The sequence below is a fragment of the Vitis riparia genome, chromosome 17 (genome assembly GCF_004353265.1).
Source record: "Vitis riparia cultivar Riparia Gloire de Montpellier isolate 1030 chromosome 17, EGFV_Vit.rip_1.0, whole genome shotgun sequence".
Classification (NCBI taxonomy): domain Eukaryota; kingdom Viridiplantae; phylum Streptophyta; class Magnoliopsida; order Vitales; family Vitaceae; genus Vitis; species Vitis riparia.
The window spans coordinates 9,651,012-9,667,817 of record NC_048447.1 but is presented as its reverse complement, the minus strand read 5'-3'; the positions used below and the strand labels follow the sequence as shown (position 1 = coordinate 9,667,817).

Sequence of the window (16,806 nt, the reverse complement as noted above, 5' to 3'; positions counted from 1 at the left end):
AGAACGGTAGATATCCAGTGGAGCAAGGGGGCTTCTGATTTAGGGAATGAATATAAGGAGTGGAGAAATATGGGATGCTCATGGTTCAGGGAATGGATACAAGGAGTGATGAAATATGAGATGTTTCGAGAACCCAATAGTTGTATTTAATTTTCTTATCTATAATATTCTTTATGGTATAGTGAAAAAAATTCTGTCTCATTCATGAATGAAAGAATTATTACTCGAATCATGTTAAAACCTCGTGTACCATGTATGTGATTGTTTTTTTTTTTTTGATAGGCAAATAAGAGGTTGTATTAGAAAAGCCTAGAAGAGGCGAAAAGAGTACACACGAAGTATACAAGCAATGCCCAAGAAGCTAGGCTAAAAGAAAGAAAAACCTTTCTCCTATCTAGACAAAAGTCACTCTATAAAATCAATCAAAGACAAAGAATGATCCTCTAAATACACCCTACCCCAATTCACAAAAGTGTACAAAAAAGAAAGTTTTAAAGCTTGGTCAGAACGTTTAGTGTCATTGAACACTCTATCATTTCTTTCCTTCCATCAAGTCCACATTAAACAAAGAGGGGCAGCCCTCCAAGCCTTTTTCTTTCTCTTACTCACAAAAACACCATGCCAAGCTATCAAATTCCTTTTGATTGAGGAATGTAGGACCCACTGCACATCAAAAAGAGAGAAAAGCAAGCTCCATAGCATTGTAGCCTTCTTACAAAAAAGGATCAAGTGGTCACTAGTTTTCTCTTCCACTTTACACAAGTAACACCTATTTGGCATATTCCAACCCCTTCTTTTGAGCTGATCAATGGTCAAAATTCTGTTCCAAGACGCTTCCCAAGCAAAAAAGCTTACCCTTATGGGAGCCCAAGATCTCCAAATAATGCTCCAAGGAAAAGGTTCACTAGAGCATGTGTGAGGGAATAGTAGAGAGAACTAACAGAAAATGAGCCATTCTTGCTATTCTTCCAACTCAAGACATCCTCTACATCACTATGCAAAACCAAAGGATGGAGTTTTCGAAGCAAGCCCTCCACCTCTTCCATTTCCCAATCATTAAAGTGTCTTGAAAACAAAGGATTCCAACTTCTTGCCTCTCTACCATCCTCCCAAGCATTGCTCACCCATTGATCCTTGTTAACTGCTAATCTAAATAACTTAGGGAAAACATCTTTCAAAGCTTGGTCCTCATACCACAAATCCTTCCAAAATTTGACATTCCTCTCATTCCCTACAACAAGGCAGGATCTAGAGCGAATGTTTTCCCAATATTTTCTATTGGCTTTCCACACTCCCACACCATAAGCTCCCCTCACTTCTCTCGAACACCAACCTCCATCCTCCATCCTCCATCCCATATTTGTCCATGATGACTTGTTTCCACAAAGAATTCCTCTTTACAGCAAATTTTCAGCTTCATTTCCCAAGCAAAGCTTTATTTAGGGCCACAAGATTGCGAATACCTAAGCCTCCTTGTCTCATATCAGCACAAACCGCACTCCAATTCACCAAGTGCGTCTTTTTCTCTAAAACACCACCGCTCCATGGGAAGTCTCTTTGGATCTTTACAAGTCTTGTACACACCTTTAGCGGAATGACAAAGAGAGAGATTAAGTAAATTGGGAGACTTGAAAGAGTGTTAATATCAAGGTAAGCCTCTCCCATTTGGAAAGATATTGTCTCTTCCACAAGGACAATTGCTTTCTGAATCTCTCTTCCACTAGGTCCCACACCCTTGAAGATTTGAAAGGAGCTCCCAAGGGAAGACCCAAATAAGAAGAAGGGAACTTCCCAATCCTACACCCTAAAACCGAGACGATATTCTCCAAAGAATCAACCTTTCCTATAGGGATAACCTCACTTTTATCCCTGTTCACTTTTAACTTAGAAATCGCCTCAAACCATAAGAACACCCAACTCAAGTAACGCAGTTGCACACTATTGGCCTTGCAGAATAAAAGAGTATTGTCAGCAAATAGAAGATGGAGCAGATCCCTTCCTACTCCATTACTGTTTCCCACCTCAAACCCCTCAGTGTAACTCCCACTTCTGGCTCTGAAGAGAAGCTGGTTAGGAATTTCCATGACTAATAAGAAGAGATAAGGGGATAATAGATCACCTTGTCTCAAACCCCTAGTGCTGCAAAAAAAAGTCTGAAGGGGTTCTATTAATTAAAATAGAGAAATTAGCTGTGGATATGTACCATCTGATCCAATTAATCCACTTATGCCCAAACCCCATCTTGGACATAACTGATAGAAGACAATCCCAATTGACATGATCAAAAACCTTCTCAATGTCCAATTTTAGAAGGAGTCCAGACATGTTATCCTTCAACTTGGAGTCTACAACCTCATTTGCAATGAGTGCGACATCCAAAATCTGCCTATTCTGAATGAAGACATGTTGGTACTCTGAAACGACTTCCCCAACAACTAGTTTCAGCCTATTAGCCAAGACTTTAGCGAGTAATTTGTAAAGGCTCCCAACCAAACTTATTGGTCTGAAATCTTTCAACTCTTCCGTACCCCCCTTTTTTGGGATTAAAACGAGAAAAATGGAGTTTAGACTCATCTGAAAAGTGCCAAGGTGGAAAAAATCACCAAAAAATGCCATAATCTCAACTTTGGTAAAATCCCAGGAAAATTGCCAAAATGCCGTGGTCAAGTCATCCGGACCAGTCGCTTTATCTCCAAAGAGGCTGCAAAGGGCTTCAAACACTTCTTTCTCTGAAAAAGACTCCTCTAAGATTCTGGCCCTTTCTATCCCAAAACACGAAATTGTAAATCCCCCATTCTCGATCTCCAATCCTCAGTTTCCGATTACAAAGTCCTATAAGCCCTACACACACCCAGTCTTAATATCTTCTTCACTAGTAAAAGAGTCCCCATTAATATTCACCTCGGATAAGAAGTTCTTTCTCGCCCTGACGTTGGCCATCTTATGAAAGAATTTGATATTCTTATCACCCTCCTTTAGCCAAGTTTCCTTAGATTTTTGCCTCTAGAAAGTTTTTTTTCCATTAAAATGCAATTCTTGTAGTTCTCCAAATCCCCCATTCGAGCCTTTACTTCCTCAAAGGTCAGGGGATTAAGACTCTTCTTTGAATCCCAAAACTGAATTCAAGAAAGAGCCTTAGATTTTCTAGTAGAGACATTACCAAAAACTTATTTGTTCCATATTTTTAGATCACTTTTAAGAGCTTTCAACTTTTCAGCAAGGCAGTGGTTGTTAGACCCTGCAATCGAGTATCCTGTCCACCACGCCCAAACTAGCTCTTTGAACCCATCTGACAGAAGCCACATATTCTCATAGCGGAAGGGGGTCTTGCCTTTTTTAACCCCACTCTCATCCTCTAAGGAGATAAGGTAGTGATCTGAGACTAATCTAGGGAGAACACTTTGAAAAACACCCGAAAAGTGATCCTTCCACTCGTCGGAGATTAGAAATGGTCCAATCTTGAAGTTGCTTGAGAATTAAGGCTACCATACCACGTGATCTGACCATCGGAAGAGGGCAAATCCTTTAGACTTTTAAGGAAAAATCACTTCTGACCCATCTTTCAGAACCATGGATAGAGGCCCCTCTACAGTGTTGGCCTTTGCCTCCAATGCGCCCTTTTCCCACTTAGGGGAACCTCCCCAATGCTTCAAACACAGAGTTGGCCCTTTGCGATCCTCGCCCAAAGTAAAAGAATCCGACACCCAGAAATGAGTAGAAGAAGAAGAAAGCCCTTCCCCTTAAGAAGAATGGGACGAAAAAAACGTATCTTGGAATCTAAGGACTTCTTCTAAGAAAGCGATGTTAGAAAGAGGTTTCATGGTCGCCTTCGAAGCCATCTAGAAATACGCATAAGGGTCAGTGTCTTGGGAAGAACCCGTTGCCGTGGATGGGAAGCTAGGACACCGATCGTGGAGACGTTCTCTAGGGGAAGAAATGAGAGTCTCCCCTCCTTTTAAAGAACAGGTCCAACCCACTTCCAATTGGGCCTTACCTAATGACAACCTTTTAAGGCTTCCTCCAAAAGCAGAGCCCGACAAGGCCCGAGGGGAGAGGGGAGGGGCGTGGCCTAACCTCACCCTCATCCTTTCCCCTTCTTCCCCTGCAACACCAAGAAGGTTGCACCTTATTGATCCAAGGAACAGTCTCCCACCACAATTGGATCGCGAAACAGGTAGAACCTGCCACTAGTTACAAAGAACTAGGGAAATTCCACCCTCTTACCCTAACAAGGACCCTGGCCCACTGCAAGTTTCGACGTCCCATCGTGTCCTCATCAACCCCACAAAGCGGCCACAGGCATCCCTTAAGTTCTTGAAAAAACTCATCCCCCAAAGGTGTAGAGGGAAACCTAGAATTCTTACCCACACTTCTCTGTTTTTCCTGTCCTCTATGAGACAACCAATAGAAGGGTTCCACCAATCTAAAATAAGGCATTTACCTTTAAACCACTTGACCCTTGAGTGCAACACCTTCTCAGCTTCAACGACATCTTTGAACTCAAAGAGTATAAACGAACTTCCTAAAAGAGCCAAGCGAAGATTTCCTTTCAACATCCAACTGGACTGAGCCCAAGACTTAAGGGTGTCGAGGTTTGGGGGTTGATCGAAAAGTCTCCCCATCTTCCCGCCATGCTCCTACTTAAGACTTCTTTGTTGCTATCAATCACCTTCTTTTTAGTTTCTAACCACACAACGTTTCGAAGTTTAGTAGAACCAACAAGTTCTGTCTCTGATATTTGGTCCTTCTTCCTGACACTGACCTCGTTAAGACCCCTTCCTTTTGAAGAAGAGGTTGAGGGCTCATCTCCCTTTTGGGACAAGGAGAAACCCAAGCTTTTTAATTTCCTAACCAAAAGTTGCCAACTCCCAACCACACTCATACCTTCAAGGAAAGCCAATGAGAATTTCTTACCTTCTACATCCCAAATTGTGCAAAACAAAAACCGACCTGCTTTGTTAGTGCGCAATTCCAATTGATACCTTCTCCCTCCCTCCACCCAAGCTTTTTTGAAGTGCTCCCCCACTTTGAGGCAGCAACAGGTCTTAGCCTCTTCCAAAAGGAAGATCAAACCCTTATCACTAAAACGAACCCAATAAGAAAATATGGGACTCCTTTCACAGACTGTTCCAAACACCTTCCCCTTGGCCTCGTCGACTGAAATCTTGAAGGCTTCAAATCCACTCCAAACCAACACTTTCTGTCGGGAGAAACCACAACCATCTCTGAGCTAAAAGACTTGTTCCCCAAACTATTCTTGTTTTCCCTTTGGATGTCAAATTGGTGATCTGGCTGTTGATGTATGCGATTGTTTTATATTTGTATTCTTGAATTAACATTATTTGCATTAAAACTTCCGTTGTTTGTTGTGCCAACAGAATGGAGTTTTAATCATAAAAGGCTTTTGTTGCTTAGATATAGTATCCTTAGGATGATAGTTGCATGCACCCTAATGATTTAAGGCATAGAATGGAGTTTTCCGAATATTCTAATAAGTTTATCGTATGGTCAATTGGGATGATGCAGGTAAGCATAGAGAGATGGTTAGGGCTAAGTTAGGAAATCATGATATTAAGTGGTGTTTAAATTTTTTAAATTGAGCAAAAATGTTTTTTAGATATGTTTTAAAATAAATTTGGACAAATATACTCAAGTGCTTCCCTTGATGTTCCAGTGCTAGGATCATTAAATCACTTCAAGTGTTCAAAACAAAATTCTCTAGAATTTTAGAGATAATTCTTTTCATTTTTCCTTGAGAAAAATTTTCCCAATAAATACCAAAGGTTTTATTATTATTATCATTTTTATTATTTTTTTATTTAATTTAATGTGAATTTTGGAAAACACCAACTATTACCCTTCTTGCACCCCAAGACTCTCAATTTGTTCGTGATTCTCATTATTGGGTTTGTGAGAGAGATATTCATCCCCTCAAATTTTGAGGTAGTCCAATGGGTGTAAGTGTGGTGCTGCATAACAAAGACTAGTAAAGACATTGAAGAGTAAAACTTAGGTGTAACATTCATCATTCGAATCTATGTAATTTTTTTTAATTATGGATTTGTGTATTGCATATTCTAGATCCTGTTATTATTATATTCGTAAAATCTCTGATAGATTTTGTGAATGGTTTTTCGTATAAAAATCATTGTTTTGTATGATTGATTTTTCTTATTCTTTCTAAAAATTAAAAATTAAAAAGGAATAAAATACCCATCCACTCCCATATTTCATAACGAAGATCTATAAACTTGATGTTGTGTTTGATCAATGAAGAGAATGACATCAAAGCAAAAGAGCGTTGCTTTCAACACATAAATCTTTTTTGGCCGTGAATGATGCTAGTGAAAGGTGATGAAATTCCTTCATTTACATCAAAAGTCACAACGCAAGCGCATGCATAATGTTGACTCTTTTTGGATAACTCCATCGACTTTGACTTCAAACTATATATTTTATTATTTTAAAAGTCACTAAAATTATTTCAATTCTTAAATTAATTTTTGTCACCCACTAGTCAACAATGATGGCTTTTTTATTTTTATTTTATTTTATTGATTTAAATACTTTGTAAACTCTTTGTTAAAAAAAATTAAATGAACTTTGATATTTTAGTGAATTTGGGCCAAAATGCCCATTTTTGGTAAAAAATTACCAATTTTGGGTTTCATGTTGGTTTTTTTTTTCTTTCCTAAAATCATATTTTGAAAACACGATTTCATATTTTGTATTGAATCTTCATTTTAAAAATACGGTTTCATATTTTAAACTAAAATTATAAAAATATGGTTTTATTTTTGAATTGAAACCATATTTTGAAAATGAAATTTTATTATTTTGTACTGATTTTATATTAAATTCACATTTTGAAAATTAGATTTGGATATAAAATATGAAATTACATTTGAAAATATAGTTTCAATATAAAATATGAAACACATATTTTTAAAATGTGAATTTAATTAAAAAAAATATATAAAGGATTTGGCTCTTAGAAAAAAGAAAATTAAGTCTATTTGCTTCTAAAAAACAGTTTTTAAGAATAATTTTAAAAATATTTTTAAAACAAAAATCGGAAACTAAAATGTTTTCAACTTATTTTTAGGTTTTTTTTTTTCAATATGCTTTAAAAATAATTGTTACATTTAGTGCTTTATTTCTTAATTTAGTATTTTTTTTTCTAAATTAAGTATTAATTTTAAATATTTGTTAACTATAAAAGTAAAAAAAAAAATTAAAATTTTATCTAAAATCTAAAAGACGTTTTATGTCAATTTTTATTCATATTTTAAATATATTTAGACTTCAAATAAAAAAATAAACATTATCTTCAACTAATCCTTTTAAATTTTATTTTTTTCCTCTAAAATTTATTTAACTCAATGACCCACAACTTAAAAAAATTACAAAAAAAAAAAAAAAAAAAAAATCAAAATTTTTACAAATCATAATGATTAAAATTAAATGACAGACTGTTCTTATCATATTTCTCTGCACTCTGCAAGTGGCTTTGTCAACATTCCAACACCTACTTCCAAATTTCCAATCCACGGAATTTATATACCAGTCTCCATCCCAACACCTACTCCTAATCCATTGAATCTTCATATCAGTCTCCTTCATCTCCAATGAAAATATTCCCCCCAAGTACCTGCTCCATATGTTTTTGTCATTCAAGATGATGGGGTTTGAATAGCCAAAGATTTAGATGTATTGTGGAATTTTTATCATATGATGTTGAGTTGACTAAAGGGAGTCTTTTTCAAGGCCCAATAAGTTGCAAATTCATGATATTGATACTTAAATTCTTCTATACATGTATGATTGGGGGGGACAATTTTTCAATCCACGCTTTAGACAAAAATGGTTTTCTCCCCTAATTCTTCTATATTACTTGTCAAAGCTACAATGAAGTCTTAAGTAGACTTATAGCATGTTTGCAGTCATTTTAGGAATAGTTATTAGCCTAAAAAGGTTTTTTATTTTTATTTTTAAAATTGGGTGTTTAATAAATTTTAGGAAATACTTTTAAAAATTAAAAAAATCACTTGTAATATTGAAAAATTATTTATAGTGAGTTTTGAAGAAATATTTTATAAATAATGATTCTAAAAACATTTTTAGAGAACACTCCTGTTAAAAATACTTTAGAGTAGGAATACTGTCAAATGCATTTTTATTAAAGTCTAGTTTGAAATAGTGTTTTTATAATCTCTAAAAACAATTAAAGGGAAAAATTTACATAACAACTATTATTATTTTTAATTTATTTGTAATTATAAAATTATTTTTATTTTTAATAGGATGTGAATTAAATTTAGTTTATATCATATAAATTGAATTTATTATTTGTGTATTTTACAAAATCAAAATGAAAAATTATTTACAAGAGCAACTTATCTTAAAAGGTTTTTAGTTTTTTAATTTTTTGAAAAGTGTTTTTAAAAATAACTTAAGGCTTGTTTGAGAATTGTTTTTGAAAATAGTTTTCTGATTTTTAGAATAAAAAACATAAGAAACATATTTAACAATCAAAAACTGTTTTTTGTTTTTTGTTCTTAAGAAAAAAAAATAGATATTTTCAAAGAACGTCTTTTAATTGTTTATATTGTTTTCATTTGTTTTCTATCGAATTATTTTAAGAAATAATTATATAAATATATATAATAATTAAAAATAAAACATGATATATAAAAATTATTTTTAGAACATATTTAAAATATTAAGAATATGATAAAAATACTTTAAGTTTCCTAATGGGTTTTTGTTCAAAAAAAAATTAAAAACAAATTTTTAGAATTGTTTTCGAAAACAATTATTAAATAGACGCTTATGTTGGATGAATTGAAAACCCATTTATAAGCGTGTTTTTGTTTTCATTGAAATCGTCGTGGTTAAGTTATCCCATAATGAAATGACAAAAAGAAAAGAGATGCTTATTCCCGATCACATCTGCATCGCAACTTGGATGGGTACCGAATTAGTTTCTTAGAATTTTCGTGGTCTGTGGTAAAGAATGTTATCAAGTTTGACTTAGAAAAATGGGATTTGGTGAGAAACAACCCACCCATAACAGTAACGTGAGAGATGGTATGAAAGCACTAATTGAAGTTCTAGAATCTTTTGAATGGCAAAAGCATTTTTGAATCCCAAAAGACAAGGCAAAACCATGGATCTTGTGTTGATTTTACCAGTTTACTGAACAAAAGTTGTCGTTTTTGGTTGGCATCTTTCCCTTTCCTCTTTCTAGGCGGCTGCAGGATTTTCCGAGAAAAAGGGTATATTCTTTTGAAGTTAGTACGGAGAAGGAAGAAAAATTTTATCCGTGTGTTAATCTAGTCGTATGAAGTTATAGAATAAGAATGGATAAATTTGGGGTTGTGGCTCCTATCTTTTCTGTGTTCAGTTTTGGTGAGTGCCTTTTTCTCTCAAATTTCCAACATAGGATCTTTTGGTCTAAAATCATGTCTAAATTAAGAAAACAAAACTGAAAACCAAAGCCAGATCATTCATTCTTCCATCACTTGTATTCCTCTTTCTCTCCTTCTCTGGTAACCAAGCCATGCATACCAGAAAACTGAACAAAACACAATAAGGATTCAATCTCTCTCCCTTTCTGAGAGGGAGAGATTATCTTCCATTTTCTCTGTTATCTTTAGGCCTCTTGAATTCGGTTCCTCTCCCTCTCTCTCTGTTTGGTTGGAGTGTTGGGAGGGAGAGGGAGGGAGGGAGAGAAAGGGGAGAGAGAGAATTGTCTGCTGGCGTTGTACAAAGAGGGACAGGGGATAAGGGAAAGGGGAAAAAAGAAACTGTGAAAAGGCCAACCCCATTTGAGTTGCAATGCATTTCTCAATCAGAATTCCTCAGTGTAAGGTATGGATCTCCCTTGTGTATTCAATGTTGTTGTTCTCTCTGTCCCTCTCCGATCCTCGAATCTCCCAAGCAGGCCTACTTTGTGGAGACACAAAGTCGGCCCCATCTATCTACATCCCAAATTTCATTCAAGTCATGGAAGCTATCGCCAAAAGTATGGTGCAACAAGGCTGGGGATATGCCAACATCACAAAAAGTCCTGTGATTTTCGGGTTATCCCAATGTTACAGTGATCTCTCAGAGGATGATTGCCTCTCCTGCTTTGCTGAGAGCCGCACTAAGCTCCCCAGATGCCTTCCTGCCATTGCAGCTCGAATATATCTTGATGGTTGCTTCCTTCGCTATGACAATTACAGCTTCTTCAACGAGAGCATTGACCCGAATCATGATATGGTTAGGTGCAGTGAGCCAAGTGGCGCTCTCAAGGATAATTACACGAGATCGGAGTTCTCGAAGAAAGTTGATGAAGTGATCGATAATGTAACTAAAACAGCTGTGCAGAAGCAGGGTTTTGCGGTGGCAGGGATGAAAGGAGGAGCGGTTGTGGCCTATGCATTGGCACAGTGTTGGAAGACAGTTGATCAGAAGGGGTGTAGAGATTGCTTGGTGAATGCTGAGTCTGCAGTGAGAAGGTGTCTGCCTGGTTCCGAGGGGAGGGCTCTGAATGCTGGCTGTTATTTGAGGTATTCTACGGAGAAATTTTACAATGACGGCACAGCAAAAAAGAGTGGTAAAGGTAAGACATCATAAATACACTGGGACTCTTTGAATTGCTTATCATGTTCTTTAGTTCTTAGATTTTAGAAAAAGAATCTCTGCTATGGAATATTCAAGTTTCAAAATAATACTAAATACTGAATTCATTTCGAGCTTCTGGATTGTGTCTTTCTTCCTAACTGATAGAATAATAAACAACAAGTGATTTCTTTCCTTTCGCTTCGTGTTTTTCAGGATTGTCTGACACTGGGATGATCATCGCATTCATTTTATCAGTGCTCGCGGTTTGCTTGCTCGCTTTCCTTGGTGCTTTTGTTGGCTACATACTCTTATCAAAGAGAAAAAGAAGTATAATTCCCATGAATACCATAATCTCCTGCAATATGATATTTCTTGATTACTATTTGTCAATTTTCTAACATAATCTTCTCTTCTGAATTCTCCTCAGACAACAATAATGCTCTTGCTCGGATTCCAACATGTATAAACAGGTCTGACCTGAATTTCAAGTATGAAACACTTGAGAGGGCAACTAATTTTTTTGATTCCTCAAGGAAGTTAGGCCAAGGGGGAGCAGGATCTGTATTCAAGGGGACTCTCCCTGATGGGAGAACTGTTGCTGTGAAGAGATTGTTCTTCAATACGCGTCAATGGGTGGATGAGTTCTTCAATGAAGTGAACTTGATCAGCAGAATTCAACACAAGAACCTTGTGGGACTTCTGGGTTGCAGTATAGAAGGTCCAGAGAGCCTTCTAGTTTATGAATATGTACCCAACAAGAGTGTTGATCAAATCCTTTTTGGTAAGAAATCCAACTTCATGTATCTATCTCTCTTTCAGTCTAAAAATGTAGAGTTCTTCAATTCCCAAAATTGTATGCTTTACCCCAAATGTTCATTGTTCCACAGCTGCATTTTGAAATGGATATGAACCCTTCATTTCTTGCAGGTAAAGATGGCACCCAAGGTCTAAGCTGGCAGCAGCGGTTTGAGATCATTGTCGGAACAGCTGAGGGGCTTGCGTACCTTCATGGAGGTTCCGAAGTGAAGATTATTCACAGAGACATAAAAGGCAGCAACATACTTCTTGATGAGAATCTTAATCCAAAGATTGCTGATTTTGGACTTGCAAGATGTGTTGCTCCTGATAAATCTCATGTTAGCACTGGAATTGCTGGGACACTGTAAGAAAGAAATTCATCTCCTCATACTTCTTCTTCTTTTTTAATTTTTAATTTTTTAATTTTTTTTCCTTTTTCCTTTTTGGTTTGATCATGTAACACTCTTTTCACATACCTAGACACTCAATATAGCTTCTAATTATTGTAAGGCATTGCAGAACAACATGGTTTTCAGGTTTTCCTTCCATAGATTTTCGTTTTCTTTAACCTACAAACTTCCTAGGAGGTAATCTGAAAATGGGAATATTTCTGATATTCTTTACATACTGCTTTTTTTTTTTTCTTTTGTGCAGGGGGTATATGGCACCTGAATATCTTGTTCGTGGGCAGTTATCAGAGAAAGCAGACGTTTATGCCTATGGTGTGCTGATTCTTGAGATTGTATGTGGTAGGAAGAACTGTATTTTTGTGCAGGGGTCAGACTCAGTTCTGCAAACAGTAAGTTCCATTTTCTTTCCGCACAGGAAAATTTTCTGGCCATTTTTTTTACTAGAATGATTCATGTCATCCTAAAACATTTTAGACATAGCTTTTAATTTGATCAGTCTGCCATTTGTAATCACCAAGTTCTTGAAAATTAATTCTGCTGCTTACCAGACATGCATCAATGCAGGGGTAAGGTATTAGGCCTATTAGATGATTTTGGACCGGTTGATTTTGTCATTCTTATCTTTCTAAGGAAAGTTTCCAAATGACATAACAACTGGAGAGTATCCAGTTTAGGGTGATCTTTGGCATTGGAAATCTTTTGAATGTATGCATGTTTTGGTGCTCTGGCCACAGGTTTGGAAGCATTATAAATCAAATAGCGTTACCCGATCTGTGGATCCCTCCTTGAAAGGTGATTTTCCACTGAATGAGGCAAGAAATGTGGTTCAGATTGGGCTGCTGTGCACACAAGCTTCCTTTGCATTAAGGCCATCCATGTCCCAAGTAGTTCAGATGCTAACCGATCAAAACAGTGTGATTCCTGAACCTATGCAGCCTCCATTCCTGAATGCCAGTGTTCTAGACCCGAGCAATTCCCTCAAAAATTCTATTACCAGAAACTTGACTCCATCTTTTCACACAGCAGCTGAGCCACCATCCACTCATTCAAGCAATTCCTCTGCTATGGCTAGCCAGGAATCATACACTTCTTCAAATTCCTCTGCTATGGCTAGCCAGGAATCATACACTCCTTCAGCAATTGATGTATCAGGACCAAGGTAGATTTTAGTCTATAGAGGATCAGAAACACATGTTAGCAGGGTCAAGGGACTGGTTTTGACAGCCATGGAAATGGACTTCTAAGAATCCATTCAATGTGGCTGTGTTTATTACTCCAACAGTTGATTAAGTTGCAGAGACGCAGGATAGGGAATCAAGCTAATGAGATGTTGGGGATTTATTGCACATAACATCAACAATACAAAAAAGGTTGTTCTTGTGTAGATAAGGCTTGAGGGTATTGCATAAGAATTTTGGTTCTTTTGTTGTATCTTACTTTTTCATTTCTAAGTAGAGGGGGAAATTCATATTTCAGCTTTTAGATTTTTATCATCATCTTGTTACACTACTTTTCCTGTCAGTTAGTTTGTTTTGTTGTTTTAGACATGAATGTATATCTCTTCCTTTTTGCCACTTCTTCATGTGTTCAACCACTTTGTTTAATTTCTGTTGGAACCAGAGTGAGATTCATGGTGATCTATGTGCTATAATGTGAAAACCTTTATGATTTGGGATCAATGCATTGTTAGGAAAAATCATACTTCCCATCATGCTCAGATCAAATCTTATAGATGATGAACAGACTAAATTACTAGGGATTCCCATTCTGACATGCAAGTAATCAATCTCATGATCACCTGCCATCATTGCAGGTTGACCCTACTAATAAGCTAGTGCGCAAAAAAATTTAGTGGAAGTATGCTCCAAAAGAAGTCAAGGGCAATAATGGAAGTATGTGTTGATGATGTGCTTGTAAGAAGAAGGAAAAGGCATATGAGCATTTCAATCAACTTCTTAAAGCCTTTGAGGTCCTAAAAGACTATAGTATGAAGCAAACATATGAAAATGCACAAACTCACTATAGGGAGCTTTAGATGGTTAGATGAATCTAGTATCAAATAATTCCTTAAATTATGTCCTTAGTATTTCAAAGCAAGCGATGTTTTCTTGTAAGGTGCCATCCTAGGGGATTAGATCATATCTCTAATACAATCTTAAGATCTTTCTTCCTTCTAGGTAGAAATTTATTAGGTAAATCTAGTGGTATAACTATTGGAAACACAAGAATCATAAGGGTGCATGCTCTTTAGATCCTAAGGCTACTAATCTAAGCAAAGCAGAAGCATTCATATAAGAAAGCTTAGATCTAGGTGTTATTAAAACCATACCGCTAGACTTTGGATGTTCCTCGTTCCTACTCTAATTAATGTAGCAATCAAGAAAACTTTGAGATTTTCTACTTGATGGCTCTGTCTTTAATCATTGGCACATGTGTAGAGTGGTTACATACCTAAGATAAAGGGATGGAGGTTAGAACTCGTTCTTTGGAAGAATGAAATGAATGGATTTACTAATCATAAACACTAAGGGGGTTTATAATACCACTCTTGTGGGCTTAAGTGACTTTGGCTCAACCTAAGCTTAGGTCATTTAATCAAGTTTATTGGGTCATAATTAATTAATTAGATAGGTTGTGTTCCAATTAATGAATTAGCCAAATAAAAAAACCCAAAATTATTAACGATTAAATTCTATTTAATCTTGCACTTTTACCATAATGCCCTTATGCATGTAAATGGCTTATTCTCCATAAAACCTCAAAATAAATAATAATAAGCTCTTGTGCAACCTTGAACTTTTACCAAAATGCCCTCATACATACATATGATTAAATCTTTAATTTCTCTCAAGCCTTTATGCCAATAAAGACTATGAGTTCAAGTGAGGACCATAAAGACCCACAAGAAAATAATGACTCAAACATAATCTAGTTCTAAAGTTGACTTAACATTTCACTAAAAAAGTCAATTGCACTTCAACATTCTACGAAATTATATTGAGATGAAAATTGATTAAAACCATTTTAATCAATTTCTTAGGTACATGACTTGTTATTAATTGCAAGTAGATTTTCCATGAATTGGTATTCATAATCTAATAAGGTAGAAGCTATTAACCTTTTAAAGATTATCTTTACCATCCTTAAACTTCAAATCCACCTATTTTATGATCAACTAATATCCTCTAATCCACAAATGACATATGTCAAATCTCAGTTAAGAAATTATTATGGCGTCACAAATTTTATGATCACAAATCCTTTGGATTACTTAAGGGGACATATTGTCTCAAACCTATGAGATAACATGGTGCTTATCTTGAAAATACCTATTACCACCTCCTTTAATTAATAGTGATCTATATAGGAAATATTTGGATAACTTCATTCCCAACCCTAAATCTTTTTAAGGTGCATGCAACTAGTTTTAAGGTTCTATAGATCTATGCACAATAGAAAAATGAAATTAAAAAATATAGATCTAGAGATTAGGGGTGTTTTACCTTCGATTTGGATGTTCTCAAATTAATTCCAATCCGATAATGAAGTTGTGTAGACATTGTAGATCTTATTAACCAAATAGTTTTTCGCCTAATCCTTATTTATCGCGGTTATAGGCACTAGAGAAAGACGGTCTTTTCTTTAGAGAGGGAGACTAAGGTTTCTCTTTAGAGTTTGAAAGACAAGAGCATATAATGAAACCCTAAACTTTCAAAGTGGTTTATATAGGCTTCCTTCTAAGCTTAAGTGATTCAAGCCCAACTTGGGCTTAGGTTACTTAATTCAACCCATTTAGGTCTTAATTAATTAATTAACCCTATTGAGATCCAATTAGTTAACCATATCAGTCTAGAAAGACCATTTACAAGATTCAGTGCAATCTTGATTTTTTACCAAAATGCCCTTCTGCACACCTAGCCACAATTAATTAAGAGTTTCAACGAGGACCATTGGAACCCATAAGAAAATACTAACTTCCTTAGAATTCAATTTTGAAGTTGACTCAACATTCCACTACATAAGTCAACTGTATTTCAGTATCCTATGATATTACAATTAGATACAACTCGGTCTGTGACTTATTATCCACTACATGCAGACTCCTTATGAACTAATGTTAATAATCTATTAAAGTAAATGCAATCAACATATTAAGATTACTTTTCTAATATTTGAGTTACAGATCTTTCTATTATGTGATCAACTAACATATTGTAACTCAACAAGGAGTATATGTCAAATTATAATTAAGGAATTACACCTAAGGGTGTTCATTATCTCAAACCCATGAGATATCATAGTGGCTCTATCGAGAATACCTATTATCACATGCCTTAATTAATAATGACCTAATCCATAAGGAATATATGACCACCTTAAGGTCTCATTCATAGGGAATATATGACCACCTTTGGGTTTTACTCATAGGTTAAAACCACTAAAAACTCCAACACAAGCTTAACATTCACTTAAAGTTGAGAGTTTATATAACATAGTAACATGATGAAATTATGACTAACTCAATAGCCAATGTTGTGATTCAGTATAGGTCTTGTCTAATATATAACCATACATACTAGTACACTCATAATGGGAAAGATATCCCAAAGACCAAGACAAATCATCCTTCCAATTAGGAGGGTAACTACAGCCTTAGACAGATTGCTAAAGTCCATGAACTAGTTGTGAACAACTCATCAACTTGTAAGAAATCTATAACTTGGAATTTTTTGTGCAACGTTTAATGTACCTAAGTTATGTACAATGCAAATAATGCAAACTTGAATGCTTAAATAAATATTAATGCAAATAAGGATAGAATAGTGGGAACTAAAAACCCATTTGTTATATCATGTCATGCTTTTAAGGGCTCTATTCCAATGGATAGGTCACTAGCTTCTTCTTCAACTCTATTTGACTTGCATGACAAATAACATAAAGGCCTTAGGCATTCCTTTAGTGATGGTAGGGACCATGCATGCGTAGT

The 16,806-nt window shown here is 35.7% G+C and overlaps 1 protein-coding gene across 1 annotated transcript; it reads left to right on the top strand.

The window, feature by feature from the left end:
- Positions 1-9,406: 9,406 nt before the first annotated feature.
- LOC117904294 (cysteine-rich receptor-like protein kinase 1) lies at positions 9,407-13,393 on the top strand. Its single transcript, XM_034816820.1, has 6 exons — positions 9,407-10,609; positions 10,825-10,938; positions 11,039-11,392; positions 11,539-11,773; positions 12,064-12,208; positions 12,554-13,393. Exons 1-6 carry the CDS (start codon positions 9,841-9,843, stop codon positions 12,980-12,982), a joined length of 2,046 nt encoding a protein of 681 aa, XP_034672711.1. The 5' UTR covers positions 9,407-9,840; the 3' UTR covers positions 12,983-13,393.
- Positions 13,394-16,806: the final 3,413 nt, after the last annotated feature.